The 26,026-nt window shown below is 38.3% G+C and overlaps 1 protein-coding gene across 6 annotated transcripts in view; it reads right to left on the bottom strand.

Moving 5' to 3' along the window:
* The window catches only part of LOC140803364 (midasin-like), a 68,340-nt gene that overhangs the window by 16,558 nt on the left and 25,756 nt on the right, over positions 1-26,026 (bottom strand). For all 6 annotated transcript variants that reach the window (XM_073159222.1, XM_073159221.1, XM_073159226.1 and 3 more), the window contains 24 exons: positions 25,794-25,861; positions 25,516-25,711; positions 25,266-25,370; positions 24,866-25,171; positions 24,062-24,255; positions 23,942-23,996; positions 22,794-22,944; positions 21,985-22,058; positions 21,431-21,578; positions 15,796-15,894; positions 15,549-15,649; positions 15,369-15,458; positions 15,224-15,289; positions 14,523-14,687; positions 14,177-14,384; positions 13,210-14,096; positions 11,606-13,105; positions 11,299-11,479; positions 10,954-11,061; positions 1,233-1,315; positions 900-1,151; positions 653-788; positions 492-577; positions 329-402 (listed from right to left, as the gene is read on the bottom strand). In XM_073159222.1, coding sequence (XP_073015323.1) covers positions 329-402; positions 492-577; positions 653-788; positions 900-1,151; positions 1,233-1,315; positions 10,954-11,061; positions 11,299-11,479; positions 11,606-13,105; positions 13,210-14,096; positions 14,177-14,384; positions 14,523-14,687; positions 15,224-15,289; positions 15,369-15,458; positions 15,549-15,649; positions 15,796-15,894; positions 21,431-21,578; positions 21,985-22,058; positions 22,794-22,944; positions 23,942-23,996; positions 24,062-24,255; positions 24,866-25,171; positions 25,266-25,370; positions 25,516-25,711; positions 25,794-25,861 — 5,333 coding nt within the window. The remainder of the gene's footprint in view (positions 1-328; positions 403-491; positions 578-652; positions 789-899; positions 1,152-1,232; positions 1,316-10,953; positions 11,062-11,298; positions 11,480-11,605; positions 13,106-13,209; positions 14,097-14,176; positions 14,385-14,522; positions 14,688-15,223; positions 15,290-15,368; positions 15,459-15,548; positions 15,650-15,795; positions 15,895-21,430; positions 21,579-21,984; positions 22,059-22,793; positions 22,945-23,941; positions 23,997-24,061; positions 24,256-24,865; positions 25,172-25,265; positions 25,371-25,515; positions 25,712-25,793; positions 25,862-26,026) is intronic.

Genomic DNA, 26,026 nt, shown 5'->3' with positions numbered 1-26,026 from the left:
GAGAGCAAGTAAAGAGATGAAGTTTTGTCCATAATGTTGAAATTTTTGAATAGGAAAACTATATCAAAATCAAAAGAAACTCAATTGACCATATGTTCTGTAATCTAATTTCACTTTTGATATGATAGTATTTTGTATTTTCTACACAAATTTGAACAGAATTTGTTAAATGAAATTTGCTTCCCCTACAAAAACTTCCCAAAAAAATTTTAACCGGTTGTACAACACATGTGATTAATACGAGTAGAATATAAGGGATAAGAAGAGGAGTCAGCAGAATTGGCAAGGCCAAGTTAAGTAGTCTTAGTTGATTCAGAAAAGGACTTACAAAATATGGCCGACTAATACCGATTTCAGAGGTTGAAAAAGCTTGTGAGGGATCAAAGTATCATAACCTGGAATCTGCAGGGAGAGGGGATACAAAATTTGAGTTTTCTGGACATAAAAACATAACTTAACTCAAAAATGTTTACATTTCACACGGTAAATACCTCTGCCAGCATAGGGCAGGTTTCCCACAGAGTTACGTGCCATTTAAGCCACATCTCCAAAATAAAACTAGAAACTTTTTCACTCACTGTATCAGCAGATAAGACATCAATTATCAAAGTACCAGCGACGCCAATGCCCAAATTCACAGAGAAACACTAACCTCTATCAACCGATGCCCAAGCATCTAAGGTCCATATGATTTTTTGGTGGGGTAAGAAGTCTGTTGGAGGCCTTGACGAATAATTTAGTGAAAAGTTCAAACATGATTCCAAATCACCAGCCATATCAGATAAAGCCTACAGTAAACGACAAGATGAAAATGGTGTTCTGACATGAGCAAGATTTTCCGCCAACCAAAAAATGCTAAGCCGCTGAAAAATGAGAATAAGAACTCAAACAAATAATACATCATGTTGTTCTTCAGTATCAACCACAGCAATCTCCGAAAGATGCTGCAGTAGCTCCAAATCAAGGAAGAAAGTAGACTCATCAACTAAAGGTTGTGTCTTTAACCAACATTCAAAGCCTGACTTTCTACACAATGCATCAGAAGTTAAGCGACAACAAGCAGAACAATGAGCTGGCCCAGATTGATGTTTAGTAGTCTCCGCTCTCACTTTCAACTTTTGTTTTTCAAAATCCATCCTTCCCAAAAGCACCTAGTGAAACGATGGATTCACCAGAATATTGTAAATCACGAATAAGTTTAAATAAAAGAAAATGAATGCATGAACACAAACCTGATACATCTCTTCCAGTTGCAGAATACAATCAAAATCATCATCATCAACTTTGCCAATAATATATGATGACATGCAAACTCCTTCAGGAAAAGAATCATCCAATCAAAACAATAATCAGCTCATTAATGCAGGTAATAATATATGAATAGGAAACGTCGACTTCCATTTCAATGAGTTCGTTATCTGCACATTTCTCACAGAGAAAAATGTAAGAAGAATTTATTTCACTTGGAGCAATTTCGAGCCCAGTGAATATTACTTTACCAAAAATCAGATATAAATAATGTTCTCAGGTTCTTTAACCATTCTTCACATTCAAATAGTAAATCAAGCCCTACCTAACCATCGGATATGCAGCCTGAAAGAATATGATAGAACTCTGTTCTTTTTTCCATTAGAGATGTTCTTTACCTACATACTTGAATGAAAGATGCGACTGGAGGAGAATTTTTCGGAAGAAGAAATCAGGGCTGCGGTGTTCGAATGTGATGGATCCAAGGCTCCGGGACCGGATGGTTTTACGATGGCCTTTTACCAAAAGAATTGGGATACAGTTAAACCGGATCTATTGAAAGTGTTCGCTGAATTTTTCGACGGAGGAATTATCAACGGAATCACGAATGAAACGTATATTTGCCTTATACCAAAGAAAAGAGAAGCGATGAGGATTAAAGATTTCAGACCAATTAGCCTCGTAACGAGTTTGTACAAAATTCTGGCAAAAGTACTGACAAATAGATTGAAAAAAGTGATGAGCAGCACAATAGCGCAAAACTAATGCGCTTTCGTCAAAGGAAGACAGATAACGGACTGTTGTCTAATTGCCAACGAAGTGGTGCAGGAGCATAGAAGGAAAAAGAAGCAAGGGTGGGTTATGAAAGTTGATTTGGAAAAAGCTTATGATAATGTCGACTGGAGATATCTAGATTTTTTTTTTATAAGAAACATATTTTATTAAGTAATGAAATTAAGTTACATATAGTGGACCAGTGATCCACCGAAAAGATAATTAAAGTTCGAACCACAACTTAGCAGTAAACATACGTCAAATCCCTAAGAAGATCTGATGTTGACAAACTCCTGAATTCTTTGTGCATCCCAATCCAGTTCACTATGCTGATTTTTATTTTATCCCAACAATCTTCCGCACTATATTCCACATCTTGAAAGATTCTTCGATTCCTCTCTAGCCATATGCCCCAGCACATACCATGTATCAATACTCTCCAAAAAAGTCTTCCTCTTTTTCCAACGCAATGCCCCAAGTCTGTGTTGTACAAATCTTTAGTTGTGTTCGGTAGTACCCAACAAAACTTCAATTCTGTCAAGGCCTTCGACCACAACTGGTTGCTGAAAGAACAGTGCAGCAGCATATGATCTTGCGATTCCAACCCGTTGCGACACAACACACACCACCCGGGAGATATAGCACAATTAGGCAATCTCTTTTGCATCAACTCCGAAGTTGGTAATTTTCCAAGAATAGCCGTCCAAGAAAAAATTTGAATCTTCGAAGGAATTGGAGTCTTCCAAATGATTTTTTGAAAAGCAAAATTATGATTGGCGAAGAACGAACGAAAGAAAGACTTGACCGTGAACTTTCTAGATGGATCCCCTTCCCAAACTATAAAATCATCAACCCCCTCTACAATCCTAACCGTTTCTAACTTCTCTACCAAAGATGGCAGCAAGACAGACTCCTCCTCACGAAGTTGGCGTCGAAAATGAAAGTTCCAAGAATTAGCATTTGAGACACTGTCGAAACTGAAGAAATGTGAAATATTGGAGTTCCTGGCCGAAGAGATATTATATAAAGTAGGATATAACTCCCGGAAAGAAACATCCCCCCACCAAACATCCTCCCAGAACCTGAATTTATTACCCCCTCTAACCTCTAATTTTACTAGTTGGTGATAAGTCGGGTAAATACTCGAGATAAATTTCCACGGACATCTAAACGTGACATTCTTCGCCAAACCCGCGTCCCAACCATTATCTTGCAGCCCATATTTACTCCGTATAACTCTTTTCCACAGCGAGTCATTCTCGTCGGTGAACCTCCACCACCATTTTGCCAGTAGCGACTTGTTCCTCAAACAAATGTTTCCAATACCCAATCCTCCTTTCTCTTTTGGTCTACAAACCTGTTCCCACCTTACCATATGACAATGCGATTCATCCTCGTTTCCATCCCACAAAAAATCTCTCATTGTCTTTTCTATCTTCCCTGCGACTCCTTTTGGAACCCTGAACAGTGATAGAAAGTAAATAGGAAGTGCATTTAGCACCGAGGCAATCAATACACTTCTTCCTCCTTTTGACAAAAAAGCCTTTTTCCACGATGCCAATTTTCTTCTAATCCCTACCAATATAGGTTCCCAAAATACAGCAGCCAGTGGGTTACCCCCTAAAGGCACTCCCAAATAATTGATCGGCCATTTTTCCCTTTTACAACCAATCATCCGTGCTATCTCCTCCTCTTCAACTTCATCTTGACATACTCCCAGTAATGCACTCTTTTCCCAGTTTATTCTAAGTCCTGACATGTCACAGAATGATTTTAAAATTTTGACCAGAAATTCAAGATGTGCCTTATTTTGAACGAAGAACAATGTGTCATCCGCAAACTGTATATGCGTTACCTCCACCTTATCTCGGCCCACCTCGAACCCTCTTATTAATTTTTCGTCTTTTGCTTTGTCAACCAAACTTCCTAAAACATCAACTACCATGTTGAACAAAAATGGTGACATTGGATCTCCCTGACGAAGCCCTCGGCTTGATCCAAATTTCCCCCTTGGTCTCCCATTGATCATTATCGAAAAAGTAACGTTGGATACGCATCCTCTTATCCATCTTCTCCATCTTTCTCCGAATCCTTTTTTCCGTAGCACGAAATCCAAGAAATCCCACTCTACATTGTCATATGCCTTTTCGAAATCAATCTTAAAAACCCACCCCTTCTTTTTCTTCTTCTTCCCTTCGTCCACCAACTCATTCGCAATCAAGCAACAATCTAAAATTTGTTTACCTTCTATGAATGCATTTTGGGCCTCTGAAATTGTTTGTCTCAATACCTTTTTCATCCTCGTGGCCAACACTTTAGCGATTATTTTGTATAAGCTCGTTGTAAGGCTAATGGGTCTGAAATCTTTAACTCGTAGTGAGTCCTTTTTCTTTGGTATCAAAGAAATATACGATTCATTTGTAATTCCGTTGATAATCCCCCCTTGGTAGAATTCCTCAAAAACTTTCATTAAATCCCCCTTGACCACTTCCCAACAGTCCTGGTAAGCTGCCAATGTATAACCATCCGGTCCCGGTGCTTTGCATCTATCACAATCGAAAACAGCTTTCTTAACTTCATCCTCGAGAAACGATTGTTCAATTTCTGCCCTCATGCCATCGTCAATGGTCCTCCACTCTACACCTTCAATCCCGAATCCATGTGTGTCTGTCTTTTTGTACAAATTCTGGAAATAATCTACAATGCATTTGAAAATTTCACCTTCTTCCTCCACAACCACCCCGTCTTCTTTTTCCAATCTACTTATTATACCGTTGCTTCTTCGATGATTAAGCAGAGAGTGGAAGAACTTTGTGTTTTGATCTCCATCTTTTAACCACTTCACCTTTGCTTTTTGATATAGCATCTGATTTCTTCGGCACAGCAGCTGTTCCAGTTCACATTTGATCAATTTTTTTTCCATCACCCCTTCATCATTGCTCCTCCCTCGACCCTCCATCTCGTCCAACACAATAATTCTGTTTTTCAGTTCAGCTTCCCTCAACTCAGTTTGTCCAAACACCTCTTCATTCCATAACTTGATATTTTCCTTGACAGATTTCAGTTTCCTCATAAATTTGTAGCCTTCCCAACCTTGACATTGTGTATTATTCCACCATTCCGTAAAATATTTTTTGAAACTCTTATGCTGCAACCACATGTTCTCAAATCGGAATGGAGTCGGTCCCCATTTCATTTTTTGTGTATCCAAAACAATAGGGAAATGGTCGGATGTTACTCGAGGCAGAACATATTGTCTATGGACTGGAAACATCTCCATCCATCCTCCCAAAAACAAAAACCTGTCGAGTCTGCAGCATATAGGATTTGCCCTCAAATTTGACCATGTAAATTTCGCATTCAATAATGTCGGATCAATCAACTCTAATTCCTGCACCAACATATCGAAGCAATCCATGCTTGTTGTTTGAGTGTAGCTGTTTATTTTTTCATTCAAAGATCGCACCACGTTGAAATCACCTCCCAAACACCATCTTGTCCCACACAACACTCTCAAACCTGCCAATTCATCCCAAAAGAAATTCCTTAGTCGTGCTTTACATGGCCCGTATACTGCTGTAAACCACCAAGATCCTAAAGCATTATCGTTTTCAATGCAAATCGAAACCGTGAATTCCCCAATCAAATTCTCTTTAACATTAACCACTCTTGGATCCCACATCACTAGAATCCCACCCGATCTACCAATGGAAGGTAGATGAATCCACTCAACGAACCTTGATTTCCATACGCTTGAAATGAAACTTCTTCCTACAAATTCCTTTTTGGTTTCTTGTAGAACTACTAAATCAGGCTTTTCTTTTCGTAACATATCACGAATGAAGCCCCTCCTCGTCGCCGACCCTCCCCCTCTTATGTTCCAAGAAAGAATCTTCATCGAAAAATTTTTCCTCCCCCTGCATTTTTCCCAGCCGTCTTCCATTCATCCCTAAATTCAACCATGTGTACACCCATCATCTCCAAGCATCCCACATCTTTTTCCGAATCAGAATTCATCATCTGCCCCTCCCTTTTGTTTTCAATGTCATGAATTTTGATCTCGGCCATACCCGACTCATCACCAACCATATTATCTACCCTACCCTCAAAGTCCCTCCCCTGCCCAGAGACTCGATTGAATGCAGAAGAAGAAGAAGAAGGCTCAAGTGAAATGTGAAGTACGTGATTATCAGATGGAATGATTTTATTGTGTACCTTATCAGAGATTGGTGCGAAGAGATCGGCTATGTCCTCCACTCCCAAGCAGGTGTGTATCGTCGCGTCCGAGCTTTCTGAAATATGAGATTCGACATCACTGTAATCGCTATCTTCTTCCGGCACAATTTCGCGATCAGTTGTGAGCTCTCTGTCCTCCCATGAACCATGATTTTCTTTAAGCACTATTTCATCTTCCATCCTCTGTGTGTTGTTCTTTATCACATCATAGTCCTGTACGCCGAAACCATTGTAATTAAGCCTTGATTTTTTCCTTGAGTAAACCACATCGAATAGCCTTTCTTGTTTGCACGTTTCTTGTGAACAAGTTTTCTGCTGTGATTTTTCCTTATGGTTTGTGTTCAGTGATTGCACGAAACCTCTGTCAAACTGTGCAGCCCCTTTAGGACTAACCCTTTTGATGATGCTGATGTGTTTCCCTCCACACATTGGTTCAGACCTAGTTTTGCTAATTCCCGTTGTCCCTTTTCTTGTCTCTTTTTGGTCAGTTTCTTGTTGTTTTGTAACAAACACTTCCATTCCTTGAATGACTCGAGAGTTGCTGTAATCCCTTTTATTGTATGACGAAGGATATTCTCCCCCCAATACCGAATCTTTTCCCATATCTCCCTGGTTTGCCATTGCTGTTTCAGTTTTTTCCTGCTGATAATATGTTGTGTCGTCCTGATTCTTCACTACAAAATCACTTTCAGGAATTCCATTATCATTCTCAACTGGTTTTCTCACTCGCCCCCATCCGGCTGTAGTTCTCACACCATCAACTAGTACTTGTGCATAAGAACGCTTTTCGTAAATCTCGTACGCTGGAATGTTGATAGAATCAACATAAATACGGATCTTCAGAGGACCGCTTACTGTGTGAATTACCAAGGAGCTATTAATGAAACCTCCTTCTAGTCCCACCACTTTAATTTTAGCAGCCGATAAATCCTTGAGCAGCGTTGTATCTTGACTGATGTCCACCAATCCCCCACATTTCTCCCCTATTTTTTTAAACACCTCTGTTGTCCACATTTCCCACGGTAACCCACAAATCCTAATCCAACTATTGCAACATTCCCACACTTCCTCTGCAATGTTGGTGTCACTCTTCCAGCTTTCAAAATTTAAAGAAATCCCCTTTTCCAGAAAGCACCTATTAATTTTCGAGTAGAACTCATAATCCTCTCTACTATTGGGCCACCACATTGCTTTATTTGCCTTGAAGGGGAAGATCTCAACCTTCTGCTTCACCGCCTTACCAATTGCTTCTTTCACCATTACCCAAGATATATTCACTCGATCTCTCGTGACAATCAAAGCTTTGTTCCATTCTTTAGTCGAGCACTTTCGAAAATCTGACCGGGCATCTATTTCTCCTGACCTTGTGTAGCTTTGAGTTGTCTTACCACGATTCGTAGGCTGTTGAATTTGTTGTTTACCCATCTTTTGGTATGCTGCTTTCATTTTTGTATTGCTCAGAACTCTGTCAAAGTAAAACACCATGCATCTCCATCCTTCTTCATACCTTCCACTTGGAATTATGATACGCTGTCTCTTGTTCGACCTTTCATATCTTGACACTTCAATATAGCTGCCTCTGTTATTGGCAATTTTCTGCACAGACACCACAGTTTCTCCCTGTCTGATTCTGTTAAATGTTTTATATGATCTTGGGTTAATAATGTAATCACACATTATTCTCCTCAGCCAATGAGCACTCTGTCGGTCTAGCTCCAGCATGTAGCTCGCATTTCTTGTTCTTTCCGTCACACAGATAGAGTCATTCCTTTTTCCCACAGAGACTAAGAATAATTTCTGTTCTATTCTCATCTCTTCGACCTCCTTAGCACTTTGGTACTTACTATTCTCCCACCTTGACATTTCTGAGTTTGCTAAAAGACGGTGAATATAGGGTCGGAGTTGGACTGTGTTTGTAATGAAATAGTTGACGATTCGGTTGGTCGGAGTTGGACTGTATTTGTAGTGAAATAGTTGACGATTCGGTATCTTTAGGACCCACCCATTTGAATAAACTCTCTGGAAATAAACGATTTTAGGATTTTATGAAAGCGGAATGTGCAGACGATCGTCGTCGGCGGGCGGCCGGCGGCCGTCGCCGAAGATTGTAGACCTGTGGCTCGACAATTCTCAGTAAATATATGTGAAGGTTGATCGGTGAGGGTAACTCCTTTTTCGAATTTTGAAAATAGTTGGGAGCATTTTCAAAAAATTCTCTCACTAGTATGCACTACCTTAGCAAGTAACTGGAGATATCTAGATTTTGTGCTTCTTAAGAAAGGTTTCGGGGAAAGGTGGAGGAAATGGATTAAGGGATGCATATCCAATGTCTCTTTCTCGGTTTTCATTAATGGAAGACCAAGGGGGAAGTTTAGAGGGGAAAGAGGACTCAGACAAGGAGATCCATTATCTCCTTTTCTCTTCAACCTCGTGATTGATGGCTTAGGCCGAATGATAGACAAGGCCAAGACGGACAACATTTTTAGAGGTCTTGTAGTTGGAAGGGACAAAATCGAAGCTTCTCACATACAATTCGCGGACGACACCCTCTTCCTTGTGCAATCTGCTGAACATTTAAGGGAGGCGGTGGGGTTGCTAAATTTGTTTTGTGCGCAATCGGGGCTGAAAATCAATCTTGACAAATCAGCGGTCCTAGGATTGAATCAATCGGATTATGAGGTTGAGGAGATGGCGAAAGAACTTGGTTGCAAGCGAGAACAATGGCCGATTAAGTATTTGGGGGCACCATTGGGAGGAAACCCATCGAAAATTGAATTTTGGGAACCCGTTGTCTCAAAAATGGCCAAAAAACTTGCTAGTTGGAAGAAGTCATTCCTTTCAAGAGGTGGTCGATTGACTTTGATCAAATCTGTGTTGAGCGCAATGCCAACTTATTTCATGTCTCTTTTTAAGATACCGTCTCGAGTTGCGAAACATATGGAAAAATTGATGAGGGACTTCTTTTGGGATGGACCGGATGGGGAGATGCACTGTCATGTGGTTGGATGGGAACAAGTTTGCAAGCCTTTAGCGAGAGGCGGACTTGGTTTGGCTAACTTACGGTTGAGGAATTTGGCTCTATTAGGTAAATGGTGGTGGCGATGCGCAGTGGAAGACAAGCCTTTGTGGAAAAAAGTTGTGGGCAGCATATATGGGCTTCAACCTAATGGGTGTGACGTGAACCTTGCAAAGAATTCTACTTTCAAAAGCCCGTGGAAGTTTATCTCTCGTGCTCACTCGACTTGTCATCAGTTAATAGGGACGGTGCTCAAGGGGGGGAACTTTCTGCGTTTCTGGGAGGATAGGTGGGTGGGTTTGGTGTCTTTTAAAGAGTGCTTTCCTAGTCTGTTCCGTCTTTCGTCCTCCGTAAACAAACCAATCAACCAATTTTATTCCATCATCGAGTCTCAGGGAGAGTACATTTTTCAGTGGGATATAAGGTTTAGAAGGGATTTAAACAGTTCCGAGTTGGAGGAGTTCACTACTCTTTTAGGTGTCTTAGACACGGTTAGATTGTGTGTGGGTTCTGCGGATGTCCGGGTTTGGTTAGGAGATCCCTCTGGAGTCTTTTCCGTCTCATCTCTATATGATTCACTCAATCAGAGCAATTCTTCTGGTGTTTTCCCTTACCATTATAATATCTGGAAAGTACCAATACCACTTAAGGTTAAGGTGTTTTCTTGGATCGTCGCTTTGGGGAAATTGCAGACTTGTGACGTAGTGCAAAAGCGGATGTCGGGCTTTGTTGTGTCCCCACAGTGGTGCACTTTATGCAAGAAAAGCGAGGAGACTCAAGATCATATTCTGTTGCATTGCCCATTCACGACTAAAATATGGATACAAGTTATGCACCATCTGGGATTCGAGTGGGTTTTTCCTAGAAGATCGCAAGACATGTTTATCACCGAGCCGGGATTCCTCAAGGGAAAGAGTCTGACAAACTTTTGGTACTTAGTTGTGCATTGCACTTTTTGGTCTATTTGGATGGAACGCAACAGTAGAATATTCAGGGACGAGGACAAAACTTGGGAAGACTTATGGGACAGTATCAGATTCAAAGTGGCTACTTGGACAATAATCATTCCTCAGTTTCAGCATATCACATTATCAGAGTTAGCTAGGGACTGGAAGTTCATTTGTTAGAATGTTGTACCGAACTTTAATTTCCTAGCATATGATGAATGTGGATTGCTCAAATTGTGGATTGCTCGTCCACTGTAACTGTAACAATCTTTATTAATTAATAAAATATAAATAGTTTATGATCAAAAAAAAAAAAGATGCAAAGAAGAAATGCATGCAAGGAACCGGGATACCAATAAAGTTTAGTCATAAAATGAAATTAAAGTGAAATTCACTCTATGCTCAATACAAAAAAGCGGTGGTTTTATGACAAATTGGCAATAATAAACTTACTATTCACTTGCCTTCAAAAAACTGTTTTATAATACAGAAAGCATCAGTTATATGATGATAATGAGCTTGTCATAAAATTTACTGTCAAACAATGTCTAAAAGCATAAAATGATTTGAATATAGAAACACAAACATCTTCCACAGATTTCCAGAAAAGGAAAAGAGCGTGGAAATGCAAGGATTACACCTGATCACATAAATCAGAGTTCTAAGCATGGAATAACAAACCAAAACGGCCAAAATATAACTCTGGAAATCTTTCGATGCGCAAGAGTCTACCTTGCATTGCAAGAAGTCGAAGTTCGATGTTAGAAGACAAAGCAACGGCTAATGTAACTTCATTGATATCATTGTCGTCTGAAGAAGCATCATCAACAACAATCCTGCCTGCAAAACATTTTTTCAGCAACAAATGGTTTATGGTTAGAACTTTATAACAAACATCTCGACCGCACTACAAGGTCTTCCAATTCATGGGCAAGTATCTCACCGCAACAAAAAACAGTCGAGTATATATCATGCCAATTCTCCGTTTTTAAGCATAGATTAGAAAAATTATGACAAAAACGTCATATGCAACATTGATTATGAACTGCATTATTTGGAAGGCTCCATCAAGCATACCTAGTTTCACAAACTCATTTTTCCTTGGCCACACCAGTTCACAAAGGTTTGAAAGTTGACACTGCTTCTGGTACAACTCTGCAGACGGAGGCAAAATTGGATGTCCACCATATGTCCAGAGCAAGGACTTCATCGAGTTCAAATGCAAAGATGAGACTCCTTCCAATTCTTTCATCTTGATCTACATAATACCAAGTTTTTAAACAGTTTGCATGTACTACAGATCTAAAATAAGATAAAGTATAAATGCTAAGAGGCAAAATAAAATGGAAAGTTAAAAGCGAATATGAACACCACAGTAGCTCACCTGACAAGTTTTTGCTTCTACAGGACATATTTGGTACAATTTCAAGACATCTTTCATCAAAGACCGCCAATAAATCAGCTGGCAATCAAAATGAGATGAAATAATACTGTTCCAGAAGAGTTTATGATGTTCCAAGAGGTCACAGAATGATTCAAACATTAAATCAAAAGAAGGTGACTCAGCAAGCACATGAAGCACTTTTTCTTCCATTATTCTCAGCGAAGTCAAAACGGGAATAAAAGTTCGTTGGGTCGCATTCATTTGACTGTAACAGTCCTCACTGCTCCACTGTCGAAGGCTGAGTCTCAATTGGCTGGCACACTTGATTAAGTTTATTAGAACATGGCAGGATTTTAACTGATCAACAGATGGAAAAACATCAATAAATCCCATCGAAAATATCGGGACAGAGATGAATTCTTTATCAACTGAAAGTAAACGAAATATCCTGGTCCAAACAGGATGGTTCAGTTCGTTTTTGAATAAATCTGAATACCAATTTAAAAATGAAAAGATATGCTGCAATCGAGTACCAAACCAATCAAACCACTGAATATAAAGATGATAATCATTTTGAGTGGCCTGTTCAATGACCCAATCAGCAGCAAAAATGAGTTTCTTCTTGGCTAAAACCAAATCCTTTTCACTCTTAGTGCCATGATTTACAAGAATACTGTTATCTGAAGCCTTAGGGAACATTAGCCCACGCAACAAAGTAGCATCCAATAGATGAATCATCCTTGATCCTCCATCGATAGGAGTTTGTCCTTTAAAACCTCTGTTCAAAGTTCTTCTATGGATGAAAGATGCAATTTGAGATACCAAAGATTCCAGATACATACAATTCTGCCTAACACAAGTCTCTTTTGAGTAACAAATGAAGTCACTTAATTTCAAGGGGGTAGGCCAGCCTCCTGGTAAACATAACAAGCAATCTTCAGATGTAGTGAATTTATAAAATTCTGGATTTGATAAATAAGCAGCAGCTGCTTGAGAAACAATATCTTTTCCGTTTCCCTCACCGAAAGAGGAAAGGTATGTATGCTCCCAACTAACTTGAATGCTCCAATAAGGCCTATTGCCATTTGTAATGAGCCGCTGGAATAATTGCACCCAGCGTGAAAGTTCAAGATACGTAATGCTCAAGTTAAGACGGGATCCTTCATGCATAGCATAAATGTGGGCCTTGGCCATCATTTCGACGAATTTACCCATTGGAATTCCAGAAAGTGCGATGAATCTTTTTGCATCCCTGACCTCAATCTCATTAAGATTCTTACCACTTTCCTCATCTACCAACCAATATGGTTGCATCATATATATTTCAACTCCTCTATTTCTCATTGCTCGGGATACTTCTCCATAGCTAGGATTTACTGTGAGGAACATCCGAAACTTTGGATGAGGGTGAAGAACCACTGCTTTACCTTCTACAACCCCACACTCATTTATCACTATAGATCCAGACTGTTCAACCAAAGAGTTAATCCTATCAAGAACCTGGGTGCAATAAATTAAAGAGAAACATAAGCTTCATTAAAATAGAGGATGAACGCAAGTGTTATATAACCCATAAAATGAAAATATACAAAAATATTGTTTACCGTGGGATTACATAGGTTTGCATTCTCTAGAACAATCCACTCCCCATTTTCTATTGCCTTGATCAATAATCCACTGACCCATTCAAACTTCATAGATTGTCGACCTTTTTTATGATCTTCTTCCAATTTTCTGATCATGTTCAGAATGATATCCAGATCTTTGTTAGACCAAGATACGGACAATTGTTGAATATCATTGTCCAGCTTTAAATCTTCAATAATTTCAACTAAATGGGGAATAGAATCTCTCATTCTTGGATTGTCAATGTATGTCGCTGAAGAAGCAGTAGGACGGTTATTGATGTTTGATAAGAAGGCCAACCATCGAGTAATTAGATCTTTCTTTCGGATTAATCCCACTGGAGAAAATTCCCACTGCAAGTTGCAGTACTCATTCATAATTTTTTCCATTTGAGCAATAGCGAAAAAATAGTGACGGGAGGCATTATGCTGCTCAAAGCATCCGAGTAGATCAGATATGTCAGTAGCAGATGAAAGATTTAATTCATTTAGTACATTTCCAGTCAGTTCTGCCAGCAATCTTATCAGTGAGGTCTTACCAGAAGATGGAGGACCAACTAATATGCATAACCACTGATGTTTTACGCACTCTGCCACCCCTTCCAAGCAATGACGTAAAGAAGGTAGAATCTTAAGGTCTTTACTGGATATGCCAGATGACTGATACCTATACCTTTCAATGGAAATGTTCCCAGCAACAAATGAACAAGGATTAAGCAGTACTCTAGGGTATGGATTTATGAATGGCCTGAAGCCAAAGATCTGTTCATATAAATTCAGAACTTCTATTCGATCAGTTGCTGTGCGCATTCTTTGCAGATAAACAGTGCTCAGGAAACAGTCGGGTTTTGCCTTCTCTGATGCACCTGAAAATATTCAATCATTATTCAGAGGATAAATGAGCTTGTAACATTTAACTGTATATATGAAATAGAGTATAAAAAACCTTGAATAATTTCACACGAGCGAATCACATCCCGTAGATTAAACTCCCAAGGGGAACCCTGTTGACCAAATTTGTGGTATACCATGGTCTCTTGGTGTAGTCTTTCATTAAATGCCACCAACTTCATCAGCAAAGATCTTTCAATTGAAGGAAACATTGAGCAACAGATGGAAATATAATCTTCCACAACTAGCTCATCAACATAAACCTAAAACCAATTGGAAGAGGAAAATCAATTCATCAATATAAGTCAGTAACAATTGAAAAACTGAAGAGTTTCTACTGAACAATTTTAGTGTCTTCAATCTAAAACTTTCATGGTATTCAAATGTAAACAAGGGTGTACCTTTGTGAATCTATTGAGAAAGGACTTCGGAAGACCCTTCCGCCCCCCTCCTTGACAAGAAGGATTTTGACATGCAAAAACTCTGAAAGATGTAGGGCATTTGAAAGAACGACCCAGTTCAGGAATAAAAACTTCAGACCGGTGGTCCAAAATAGCATTGAGGCCCTAATTTACATGGTCAAGTTCAAGTACAACATTAGTAATTATTAAGCGAAATATAGGAATATATAGTCAAATCAAGGAGTGTTTTAGATGTTTACAATCAAATTTTTATATAAAAATAGGCTTTAAAAGCACTTTTTTAGAAGCTAGAAAATGCTACTCTTCGGCTTCTGCTCTAATTTTTCATTATATTGGGAAAAAAACTCTTTTCACCAGTATGCACTGCATTAAGAATGCTTTGTTAAGGAAAGCACATAAAAATTAAGTTCAATAACATATTTTTAAAATTATGGTTCATACATCAAACTGGCATGATGAGAAACAGCATCTGCCATGTTCATAACCAGTTATGGGAAACAATAATTGAAAATGCATTTCATTATGGATTAATCTCATTCAAGCAACTAAGATAAATGGAAATGAGTGAGCTCGGGTTTACATAGATAAGCGAGGGAGAATAAATCTAGGTAAAAAAATAATTCAACAGAAAAGTTAAATGAAGGTAATCCAAGGAGGACCACAATAACCACGGGTAATACCTCCAAGACAGATTGTGGAGCAAGGTTCAGTTCATCCAGCAGAACCCATGATCCGTTTTTCAGGGCCTGGGTTCACAAGACATAATAAATTGCATTTCGCAATCAAAACTGAAGAAAAATCATGAAGAAAGACCAGGTATCAAACCTGAAGCAGTATTCCGTCAGACCAGGCAAACTGTATCCCTTCATCACTTTCAACTGGTAAATCTGACCCCAACAAGTCCATGATATCAGTCTGCGGCATAAATTCAATAAAAATAATTTAACACCTTATAGAGACATGAGAAACAAAAGCAGTACAAGTTTATAACCAACAGTTCCCCACCTGCTCGGATAAGTTTATCCGTACAACTACATGTCCAGAGGCTCTGCCAAGGGCAACAATTAAACTTGTTTTCCCAACACCTGGACTTCCTTCCAACAAAACTAGTAAAGCATGGAAACCAACAAAATTAGGAATCTTAGTGTATAATGTGATTGAAAATTAAGTTCGTTTGGGGACTCCAAACACACATCAACTTATCGGCAAAAAACACAAATATGTGATAATATAATTCATATTAGGAAAATACCAGGCTTGTTAATTTGCATAGCACGCAGCAACCTCAAGGTATTCCTTCGAGTGGTGGGGGCCATAAATTCAAATCCCTCCACACCAACATTGTCGGTACCTGAACAAGATAAATAAGGATGCTTATGCAATCCAACTATCCAATTATCATATGAAAAGACTCTGCAAATACTATCGACAAAGTTCAAATTGCATATACTCAAGTGTGACAAATGAATAGGTGATTTCCTGTGAATAAACTCAATACGCAGTGTACCCCGTTCTCACACGACTAACCTAGGAATTTTTTTCTGCCCTACAATAATTCTCAAGTTTCAGATCAACGGAATATTTTTGTTCAAAGATAGATTCAACCAGATTAACATTTCATTGATTGTACCTGGAAAAAGAAATTTTTTATGGAAAACTGATTTTTTTTTTTTGAGAAAGAAAACTGATTATATATTCGGAAAGATAAAAAAATCCAGAAAATTATAGAGGAAGTGCTATTACCAACTACGTGGGAACTATGGAAAGAAACAATTGAACCTTTGAAAGATCCCAAGGAAGTGCTATTACCAACTACGTGGTAACCGATGCTCTACTCTTCCGGTCGTCTCTTACAATCTTGAAAAACACCATTTTGCGATTTGTTTATTTACGCAATCGTTGACTCATTTTTTTCCGTGAAGTCTGAGTCAATTCCAAATCTTTCCTCATTTAGATTGAGGACTCCGAGCAATCTTGGGCCTCAAATTTTTGCTCCATTCCATCGCGGACTCTTTGCGTACTTCGGGCTAAATACCCGGCCCATTTAATCGCAAACTGTCTGCCATCTTTGGTAAATTTCGGGCCCATTACATCGGTTGTCTATGCTCGTTCCTTTTAAGCCTCAAAATTTGATGATGTCAACCTCTAAAGATTCTACTCAGTCCGAGGAAGAAAACTCTAGCATGCCAATTGGAGATTTACAGAATATTCGGACAAATTTCGATTGGATGGAAAAAACTATATCAAGAGGAGCAGACATATTTGAAAGGAAATTGAAAACTCATCCATCTTCTGGCAATGGACCGAAAGCAGGTGAGAAAGGCTTTGAAGCATGGGATGAAATTGTTTCTATGGTCATGTCATAGTCGTGGGACAACATGGATCCGAGAATCAGTGACACGGTTATGTTCTTGACTTCTGCTAAAGTTACAAGGGATTCGGTGCGTCGAACCTATTCCAAGACTCGAGACACAGCTCAAGTTTATAAAATAAAAGTCAAGGTGGGATCACTTACGCATGGTAATAAACCTGTCACAGAGTATGCAAATCAGTTGAAAAACTTATGGCGCGACCTTGACCATTACAGAATCATTAAAATGAAGCATTCTGAAGATTCAACTGCTCTCAGAAACTTTATCGATAACGACAAAGTGTAGATCTTTTCGTTGGCTCAAACTTTGAATTTGTTCATGTTAGAGTTCAAATTCTTGGGAATGATGAAGTTCCATCGTTGGAGGAAACAATTTCCTAAAGTGCTGGAAACTTAATGGCAGACCACGTGAAGGGAAGGGAGAGGATTACAACAGCCTGGATACACTGGGCAGGTCGATCTTAATATTGGCAAGCAAGAGCACGAAACAAATATGAGGCAGATTGGCCTCAAGGAAGAAATTGATGAGTGATAAACTATACAGCTACTGACACATGGCACACTCTTCTCTTATGTTCACCACTTAAACACATTGTCCTAGGAATCGGAAAATAGCCATACTTGATGGTTCTCTTACAACAGTAGCTCGAATTGGTGATGAGTTTGTTAGTTATTTACTTACATTAAGAAATGTACTCCATGTGTCTGAGCTATCAACGAACCTAATATCCATTCAAAAGCTTACATCTGATATGAATTGTAATGTCCTCTTTTATCAAGGTTCGGGAAGGAAGATTGGACTAGCTAAGGAGGCAAATGAACTTTATATCTTTGAGGAAACTGGTACCAATAAAACAGCTTCATCATTTTTCTCTTCTTCGTCAAATAAAAATAGCATTTGGCTTCAACATTTTAGATTAGGGCATCCTTCTTTTGGAGCTTTAAAAGTTATGTTTGTGTTTTTGTTCAAGGGTTTAGAAAATTAACACCCTCACTGTGATGTGTGTGAGTTTGTTAAACACAATCATGTATCATTTTCAGTCAATAATAAAAAAAGTTATATTTGATTCATAGTGATATACTGGGACCCTCCAATGTTTTGAATATTTCAGTATCTCGTTGGTTAGTAATGTTTGTGGAACATTGCACCCGAATTTAAGGGATTTTTCTTCTCAAATCTAAAATAGAAATCAGCTGTGTTTCAAAATTGTCAAAAAAAGATCCAGGGTACAGCTACCGGTATGCAACAGAAATCCTGCTTTAGAGCTAAAGAGAAAGATGTGGGAGGCTTATATTAGCCATCTTAATAGAGCGCCCCGATAAAGACATAGCTCCATCGGTCAGGCTACTCACTCGAGCAGCCCTCCCTTATTCATTTAACTCAGGAACTCTCTTAAGACTGTTTTCTTACACATTAGCCCAATTATCTCAAACAAGCTAGATAGCTTAATCGGAAGAGCATGACTCCATTCCCTTATAGGATTTGGGAATGGTCGGCTCGTTTATTAGCACTTCCTCCATTATGAGTGGATCACGTTAGCTCATCTAGCTCTAACTCCCGAGCCTGACATGGGAAAGAGACTGTAATCGCCACTGAGAAGAAAGATGATGTGTCGGGTGACTGGAATCCTCTGAGGTCAGCTGAACAGGCTGACAATCGGCAGAAAATGCTAAGCAAAGCTGCTGGCCTGAAGAGTGAGGTACGAAGTCAACTGCAGAAGAATGAGGAAAAAGTTTACGAACAGGAGAAGGCCGCAAGACATCTCCATCATCAATTCATCATTCTCCCCCGGGGCTGATTACTTAGGTTAAGGAAAATATGAGACGACTCCATTTCCATTAAAGAGAGCATTAAGGATACATCGAGTCTCTTAGACTTCATCACGTCATAGCATCTATACCCGGACTGAGCATATCCAAGAAAGACACAAGTGGTTGCCTTGGGGACAATTTTTCTATTAAGTGCGCAGCTCATTCATACCATTAACTCATAGCTACAGGATCCGAATAGCTGTTCTATTCCTTCATCGGATTCAGGAATAGGCAGCTCAGAGCTCCCTTCAGGGTGTAGTATTATCATACCATGAGAGTCCAGATCATCTACAGATACATTCAATTATTACCGTATTCTCCCTGTAGGCCACAAGACGGGGGCTCTTGAAAGGGCCATGCATCAGGAGAGGTATCAATAAATCCTTGGGATAACTTCGAGTTATCTGTTCATGGTCCGCTCGTCTTATACAGATAAAATGAAGTATAGGACAAGCCATACTCGAAGAACGATGGCTCCATACTGGGTACAGCTACCGGTATGCAACAGAAATCCTGCTTTAGAGCTAAAGGGAAAGATGAGGGAGGCTTATATTGGCCATCTTAATAGAGCGCCCCGATAAAGACATAGCTCCATCGGTCGGGCTACTCACCCGAGCAGCCCCCCCTTATTCATTTAACTCAGGAACTCTCTCAAAACTGTTTCCTTGCTCATTAGCTCCATTATCTCAAACAAGCTAGATATGCTCAGTCAGTCGGGCTTCTCATCAATCCGGGCTTAAAATAAAGAGATTGAGATCAAATAATGCTAGAGAAAATTTCAACCAAGCCTTATCTCCATTTCTTGACAAAGAAGGTCCTCACGCATTAATACTCCATAACAAAATGGAGTAACGCAAGAATAGTCTTTTAGCCACTACTTGAGCACTTCTCTTTCATAAAAAGGTCCAAAATAATTATAGGAGAGAAGCAGTATTATTTGTTGTTTACATTATAAATTGACTACCTTCCAAGGTCTTGGATTTAAAACACCATTGGAAATTCTCTCTCAATTTTTTATACAGACCTAAAATCACACAATAATCTAGCGTTATGAGTCTTTAGGTGCATTGTATTTCTTCACATCCATGGTCAAAAAAAAGAAGCTTGATCCTAGAGCTCTTAAGGGTATCTTTTGGGAATGTTCATCAACCAAGAAGGGATAGTAGGGTTATCATCAACTTACAAAGAGGTTCTTTGACTCTGTTGATGTCACCTTTGATGAAGAAAATTTTTATTTCAGCGAGCATCGTTCCCAGAATGAGCACCTATAGTCTCTGAGCGATGATGACATAGATGCATTCTCGTAGGACTAACCTCAGCCAACTGACCTCCAACAGTGACTGATTCACCTTCTGCTTCCAAGAGCTTACTTGAACACATGCGCTTTAACCAGGTTTACTCAAAAAGAGGAAGAAGGCCAACGCTGATCCTGAACAAGTCCAAGAATCCTCTCACTATTCTACAACTGAGGTATGTTCTGAACCTTAAATCTCAGCCTCACGTTCTGTCCAGAATAATGATCTACCCGTTGCTTTTAGAAAAGGAACAAGAGAGTGCACAAACCGACTCCTTTATCCTATGGCAAAATATGTTACCTTAAAAAAATCACCTTCACATAAGGGTTTTTTAACAAATTTAAACACTATATTCCCAATATTTTTCTTTGAGACTTTATCTGATGAGAATTGGACCCTTGTTAGTTGTTATGAAACATAAAATGCATGCTTTGAAAAAAATCAAATGTGGGAGATCACAACTGCCGGTAAAGAAAATGTGGGATGCAAATGGGTGTATACAGTGAAATATAATTCTAATTGTTCCTTGGAAAGATACAAAGTCAGGCTCGTTGGAAATGGTATACACAAACTTATGGGTGGATTATCAAGAAATCTTTGGTCCAGATGCCAAGATGAATGAATAGAGATTTAATTTTATTCTCTCTCGATGCCAATTTTAACTGGAGCCTAGATCAATTTGACGTTAAGAATGCCTTCTCACACGGCACCTTGTAGGAGGAAATTTACATGGAGATTCCACCAGGATTTCAAGGAAAATGAGAAAGACAATAAAGTTTGCAAGTTAAAAAAAGCTTTACATGGTCTCAAGGGATCACCAAGACCGTGATGCTCAAGTCGAAGTACAAGAAAAGTCAAGGAGACCATTCACCCTTCAAGCACTCAATTTCAGGGAGAGTCACAATCCTCCAAGTGTATGTATGATGAAAACTAATACGATACTAGATTAGCATGATCGTGTAGACATGAATCCCAAAATTCCAGCTATTTCTTTTCTAGGACTCTTGCCATGTAGGTGTACATGTACTTGTACAAACGTTTGAAAGTATAAACAATAAATTTTTACCTCTTTTAACAAAGATGTTACCCATCAACCATATATTTCTTAATACATTTCATTTCTTATAAAAAAATATTTATATTTCCAAAACTTAATCAACTTTGTGCAGGTACCAGCATAATATGCACAATCTATAATCTGATTTTAGAAAATTTAGAATGAGCCATACAACATCAAGTGATTTTTCTGTTTAGTGTAGATCATAATCAAAAGTTGTTAAAAAATCAAGGAGGCAGAGTGGCAGACGTATATTGACTCCTTAATTTTTACAGGAAGGACTTATTTTAGTTATAACTTCCATGTCAAGGTAACAACTTCATATGTTTTCAGAAAAATTTGAGTTATATACCTTTCTTTATATAGAAAGGATGGATTCCAAATAGATTGTCACACTCCATGTTATCGGCCTGAATTAGAACTGCTGAACTTCCAGAATCAGCCCAACCATATTCATTGAGGGTGTCAAGAATTGAGGAATCGGAACATTTCCTGTCGTCCTGTATTGAGGGACAGGAAAATTAGCATTTCATAAAATAAGCTTTACGGTAAAAATTTAACATAATGGAAGATCTCTAGCAAAAACATCTTTTAAATAGCAAGGACAAGCTCCTATCAATAAATTGTTCAGATAAGACTTCATATTGTCTGAAATACAAACAGAAGAGCATCTATTTCTAGCATTATAAATCTCTGTTGGCTACAGCTGGCATGCAGTTCAGATGCTCACTAACAATTAACTACAAAGAAGGCAACTTTTGAGGGAAGAACACATGAACAGTAACAATTTGGACATTGACATTTCTTATTTTCCAGGTGAAAAGTCATTTAGATTTTCTAAGTACTAATAAATTAATGTGTTCCGCCCCCACAACACAAAGACTAGACCATAAGAAAATAATTCACCTTGAGTTTATTCTGAAGGAAAGAAAGACATTTGAGTCTCAGCTGTGCAGTATCACTTTTGGATATATTTGTACCTGAAGGGCATAGAGAGCCAAGGACAGAAGAAATTTACTGCAGATATCATAACAGAATCAGCTAAAGCAATGACTCAGCGGCTATAGTTGGAACAAGTATCAAATGACCAAATCAAAGAGAGATATCCTTATACTGATACCACGATAATCCACTCACCAGAGAACATTTCTCAGATGAAAATCAATTAACTTTAATAAATGGACAATAGCCCCACTCATTACCGATAAGGTAGAAACACTAAATCAGATATGAGACAAACTATAATAATTTTCCATCAAAAGTTGATCTATCAACATCTTCTTGATCAAGCCTCGCTATTTAATAAATAACGCCCAAAAGATCACAAAAGAATTGACCTACAATCTGAATTCATTACCACCCATAAACACATTACCATGATAATAGTTTTCCACCAGATCAAGACAATTCACCATCAAAGTGTAACAGTAATATTATGAGATTCAAGAGTCATTAGAAGACAAGAAAGCCTCAACATAATCAAAAGTTGATGGAAAACAGATTTCATCCCAGTTCTCTCACTTCTCTTCAACATATTATACAAAGCAGAAAAAATGTCTCCACTTCCTTATTTATAAACACCAATATATTGTCTGCCTATGTGGTAGTAGCAGAACAAATGTATGAGGTTGCAACGTCATTTAGAGCTTGGTCCCGGTAATATTAATAAAATTCTCAAACAGCTATATTAGTTCGAGCCACCAGAACACATATACCTAAACTAAGTCCATCCAAGGCAACTAGGAATGCTCCATGAATAATTGCAGATTCAGCTGGCAAACTTCTTTCAGTGGCATTGATAAAAGATACCCAGGACAAGAGATCTCTCACAGTAAGTAATATTCCTGTCCGTAACATGTTGAACCACTGAGAAAATTAATTAGATTAAGTTAGAACGAGAACTGAGAAGATAAGTTTCCAGAAGAAAAATACTGCTGTAATTGTAATATCAGTGAGGAATGAATTTCACATAAAGGATACAACAAGTTAGGAAGAATAAATATAAAATTGAACCACAATAAAGTATGTCTTAACAGATGGCATGGACCAAGAAATCCAAGATAATTAGCACTTGAGAACCTTGACCACGCTTGTTAGTAAACATCTCAAAAGTCAAAACAAAAGGATCCACTGTTAATGCCTTTAATCAGGATACAGCAATAAATTTTCAGACTGAAAATGAAAGGACACACGGCAACACACAACATGCTGACCATTGCCGCATTCTTTAAAATGAGGCCACTCTCCACCACGCATCAGCACTTCACACTGCTCATCTTGTTTAGTAATCTCTCTTCAATACTATAGAGCAGCAGTTTGTGTTGCTATCTTAAATGGTGAGGTGAAATGGAGGTGGACAAAAGAACAGGTGATGACAAGAGATTGAATAGTGACGAGATGAACAAGGAGTTAAGACGGTGCAAAATGAGTTAGTTCTCTCTAATGTTGAAATTAACATTTTATTGAAACATTAAACTATTGGCTGAAATAAAATTGAAAAACAGGGCTGAACCTAAATTCTTTTTTGCTCTCTCTTATTTTTAGAATTACCGCACGAGCGACTTGAAGTTGTGAGCGTCGTGCTGATGGAAGGATATCAGACCTTTTTTTAATCTCAGACGAATAGGGCTATCGTATCATGTAGGAAAATGAAGGAATAGGATAGACATTTTTCTTATCTCTTGATGGTATAAACTAGCACAATTTACAGGATACACTCCTGATATATGGATATAAGAAGCATACTTAAGCGAGAATTGCAATCACATAGAAAAGGAAAAAAATATTGATACATTCTCTAATTTTGTGATGAACGGCATGAATAACAGATAAATATAACATAAAAAAATAGAAATCAATATACCTCCCAAAAATTTAGCATGATACTGATAGTCCAATAAAGTTCCGGTTTTGATATTCTGCAAGCAAAGAAGTGTTAGAAAGCCATAAAAATAATGAATGCTACTTGTTAAGACAAACTTGCCTTTTAAGGGCGATACTCTTAAGCTCCTCAACATCACTGACGGAAGGAACCCATATCTCAGTAAACCTGTTACGAAGTGCAAGTGACAATTCTTTTTTGCCATAGTCTCCGCCAGGATTCATTGTAGCGAGGAGGAAAAATTTGTCATGAGCAATTATATTCTCAAGATTAGAGCCTCCTTTCTCAGCCAATGACTGCAGGTGTGAATAAAAATAGCATAGATACCAATTAAAGTTTATCTAAACATCATTCACCATCCATCACAGCAAGAACTTTTTTGATTTACTCAACTTGAAGGCATCCCCCAACTAACAAAACACAGTTCTTTAACTCCTCCCATTCCAATGAAACAAGCAGATAATATATTCATCACTTCCATTTTTATTGCTATCATTTTTCAATTTTCTCCCAACCTAATGTAAGCATAATAATCTATTGAAAACAATGCACATTACACAGTAAGTTCAGAATAGCTATCAATATTTTCCTTGGTTTTGACTACAACTGCAAATGCCAACTTATGCTAGAAGAAATAAAAATTCACAATTAAGGTGACAGCAGGTATCTAAGCTAGACAAAATGTAAAGCACGTTGAGAAATAAATCATAAATCACGAGTATAAATGGTGGGGAAGCAACAAGTAGTTCAATAATTTGAAATCAAATAACCCAGTTCCAACGCAAACTTTCAAATATTTAAGATTAAACAATGAATGAGAGATCCAAGAATAAACAATGACAGACAAAAAAGCACTACTTACAAACAGCTAGAAGTGCGAAAAGGAGTAAATTATGGATAAATTACCAGTTTTCTTTCCGGTTCCAAGACGCTGTTTAATCTTTCAAGCACACTATCTTCAGCTAAAGAAATCTCATCCAAGAGAAACAGGTCACCTCTCTTCATAGCTTCAACAAGAGGTCCATCCTGCCACGTAAAAATAGTCTGCCACGTCTGATGCAACTCACAGAGGTTCTGATAGATTTTTTCTATCCGAGCTACTTCATTGTCGGTTACTTCCGGATGAGAAACATGTTTCGTTCTATATTTTTGCAATATAACATTGAACTTATGAAGACCCTGTGATGCTTGGTTAATGTCCATAAAAATTTTCTGCAAAATAGTACATTACAATAATGATGAAATTTCCAGTCAAAATAGGAAATCCTCCAAGTAAAAATCAATATATATACAGAGATTAACATACAGCCACTCCAGGGAAATGAATAAAAGCCTTTGAATCGGTGAACTGTTCACAAAGCTTTTGAAAGTCTACAGCGATTCTTGATCTCTCTCGCACGGGGTAAAAACCCTAATCAACAATAACCACTAAAAGTTAACATAAATTTTACTTCATCAAAGGTGCTACCCACATGTCACAAAAATCTAGAGGCAGCAAGAGAAGATAAACAACAAACGGAAACATGAAAGTGATATGAGGAGAGTATAGGACGAACTCCAAGAAAATCTGATGTTTCTGTGTACTGATGGCAATTCAATATGTGCAGTTTCAAACCCAACTTGTCACTAAGCAATTGGCAAACAGTTGTTTTCCCACCACCAGTTTCACCAACAAGGAGAACAGGTTCACGCATCTCATAGCAGCGCTTGACCAGAAAATGTGTCCTCCGCATACTATTGGTCAAAATAATTCTGAAAAACAAAAGATAGAAACTCAGTAAATATGACGGAAAGATCTCACAACTTATGTACAATTACCAAGGCCGAGGCTTACTCCCCGGCGTTTTTCAAATTTTCTGAGCACTCTTTGGACATCATTGTGCAGTACTCATCTTCAGTTTCCTGAATTATTAGAAAAACCAAATCAATGATAACTCACTCTCACACTTTAATAGTTTTCTTTGAACTTGCAATCATATACAAAAATCATTCTGAATATCTGAAAAGAATACCATCAAGAAAAACCAAAATGAAACCATCATTCCATGATTATATCTCTTACTAACA

This window comes from Primulina eburnea, chromosome 10 (assembly GCF_022965805.1).
Source record: "Primulina eburnea isolate SZY01 chromosome 10, ASM2296580v1, whole genome shotgun sequence".
Taxonomy (NCBI): Eukaryota; Viridiplantae; Streptophyta; class Magnoliopsida; order Lamiales; family Gesneriaceae; genus Primulina; species Primulina eburnea.
Note: the sequence above shows the minus strand (reverse complement) of the source record. Positions and strands in the feature narration are given on the sequence as shown.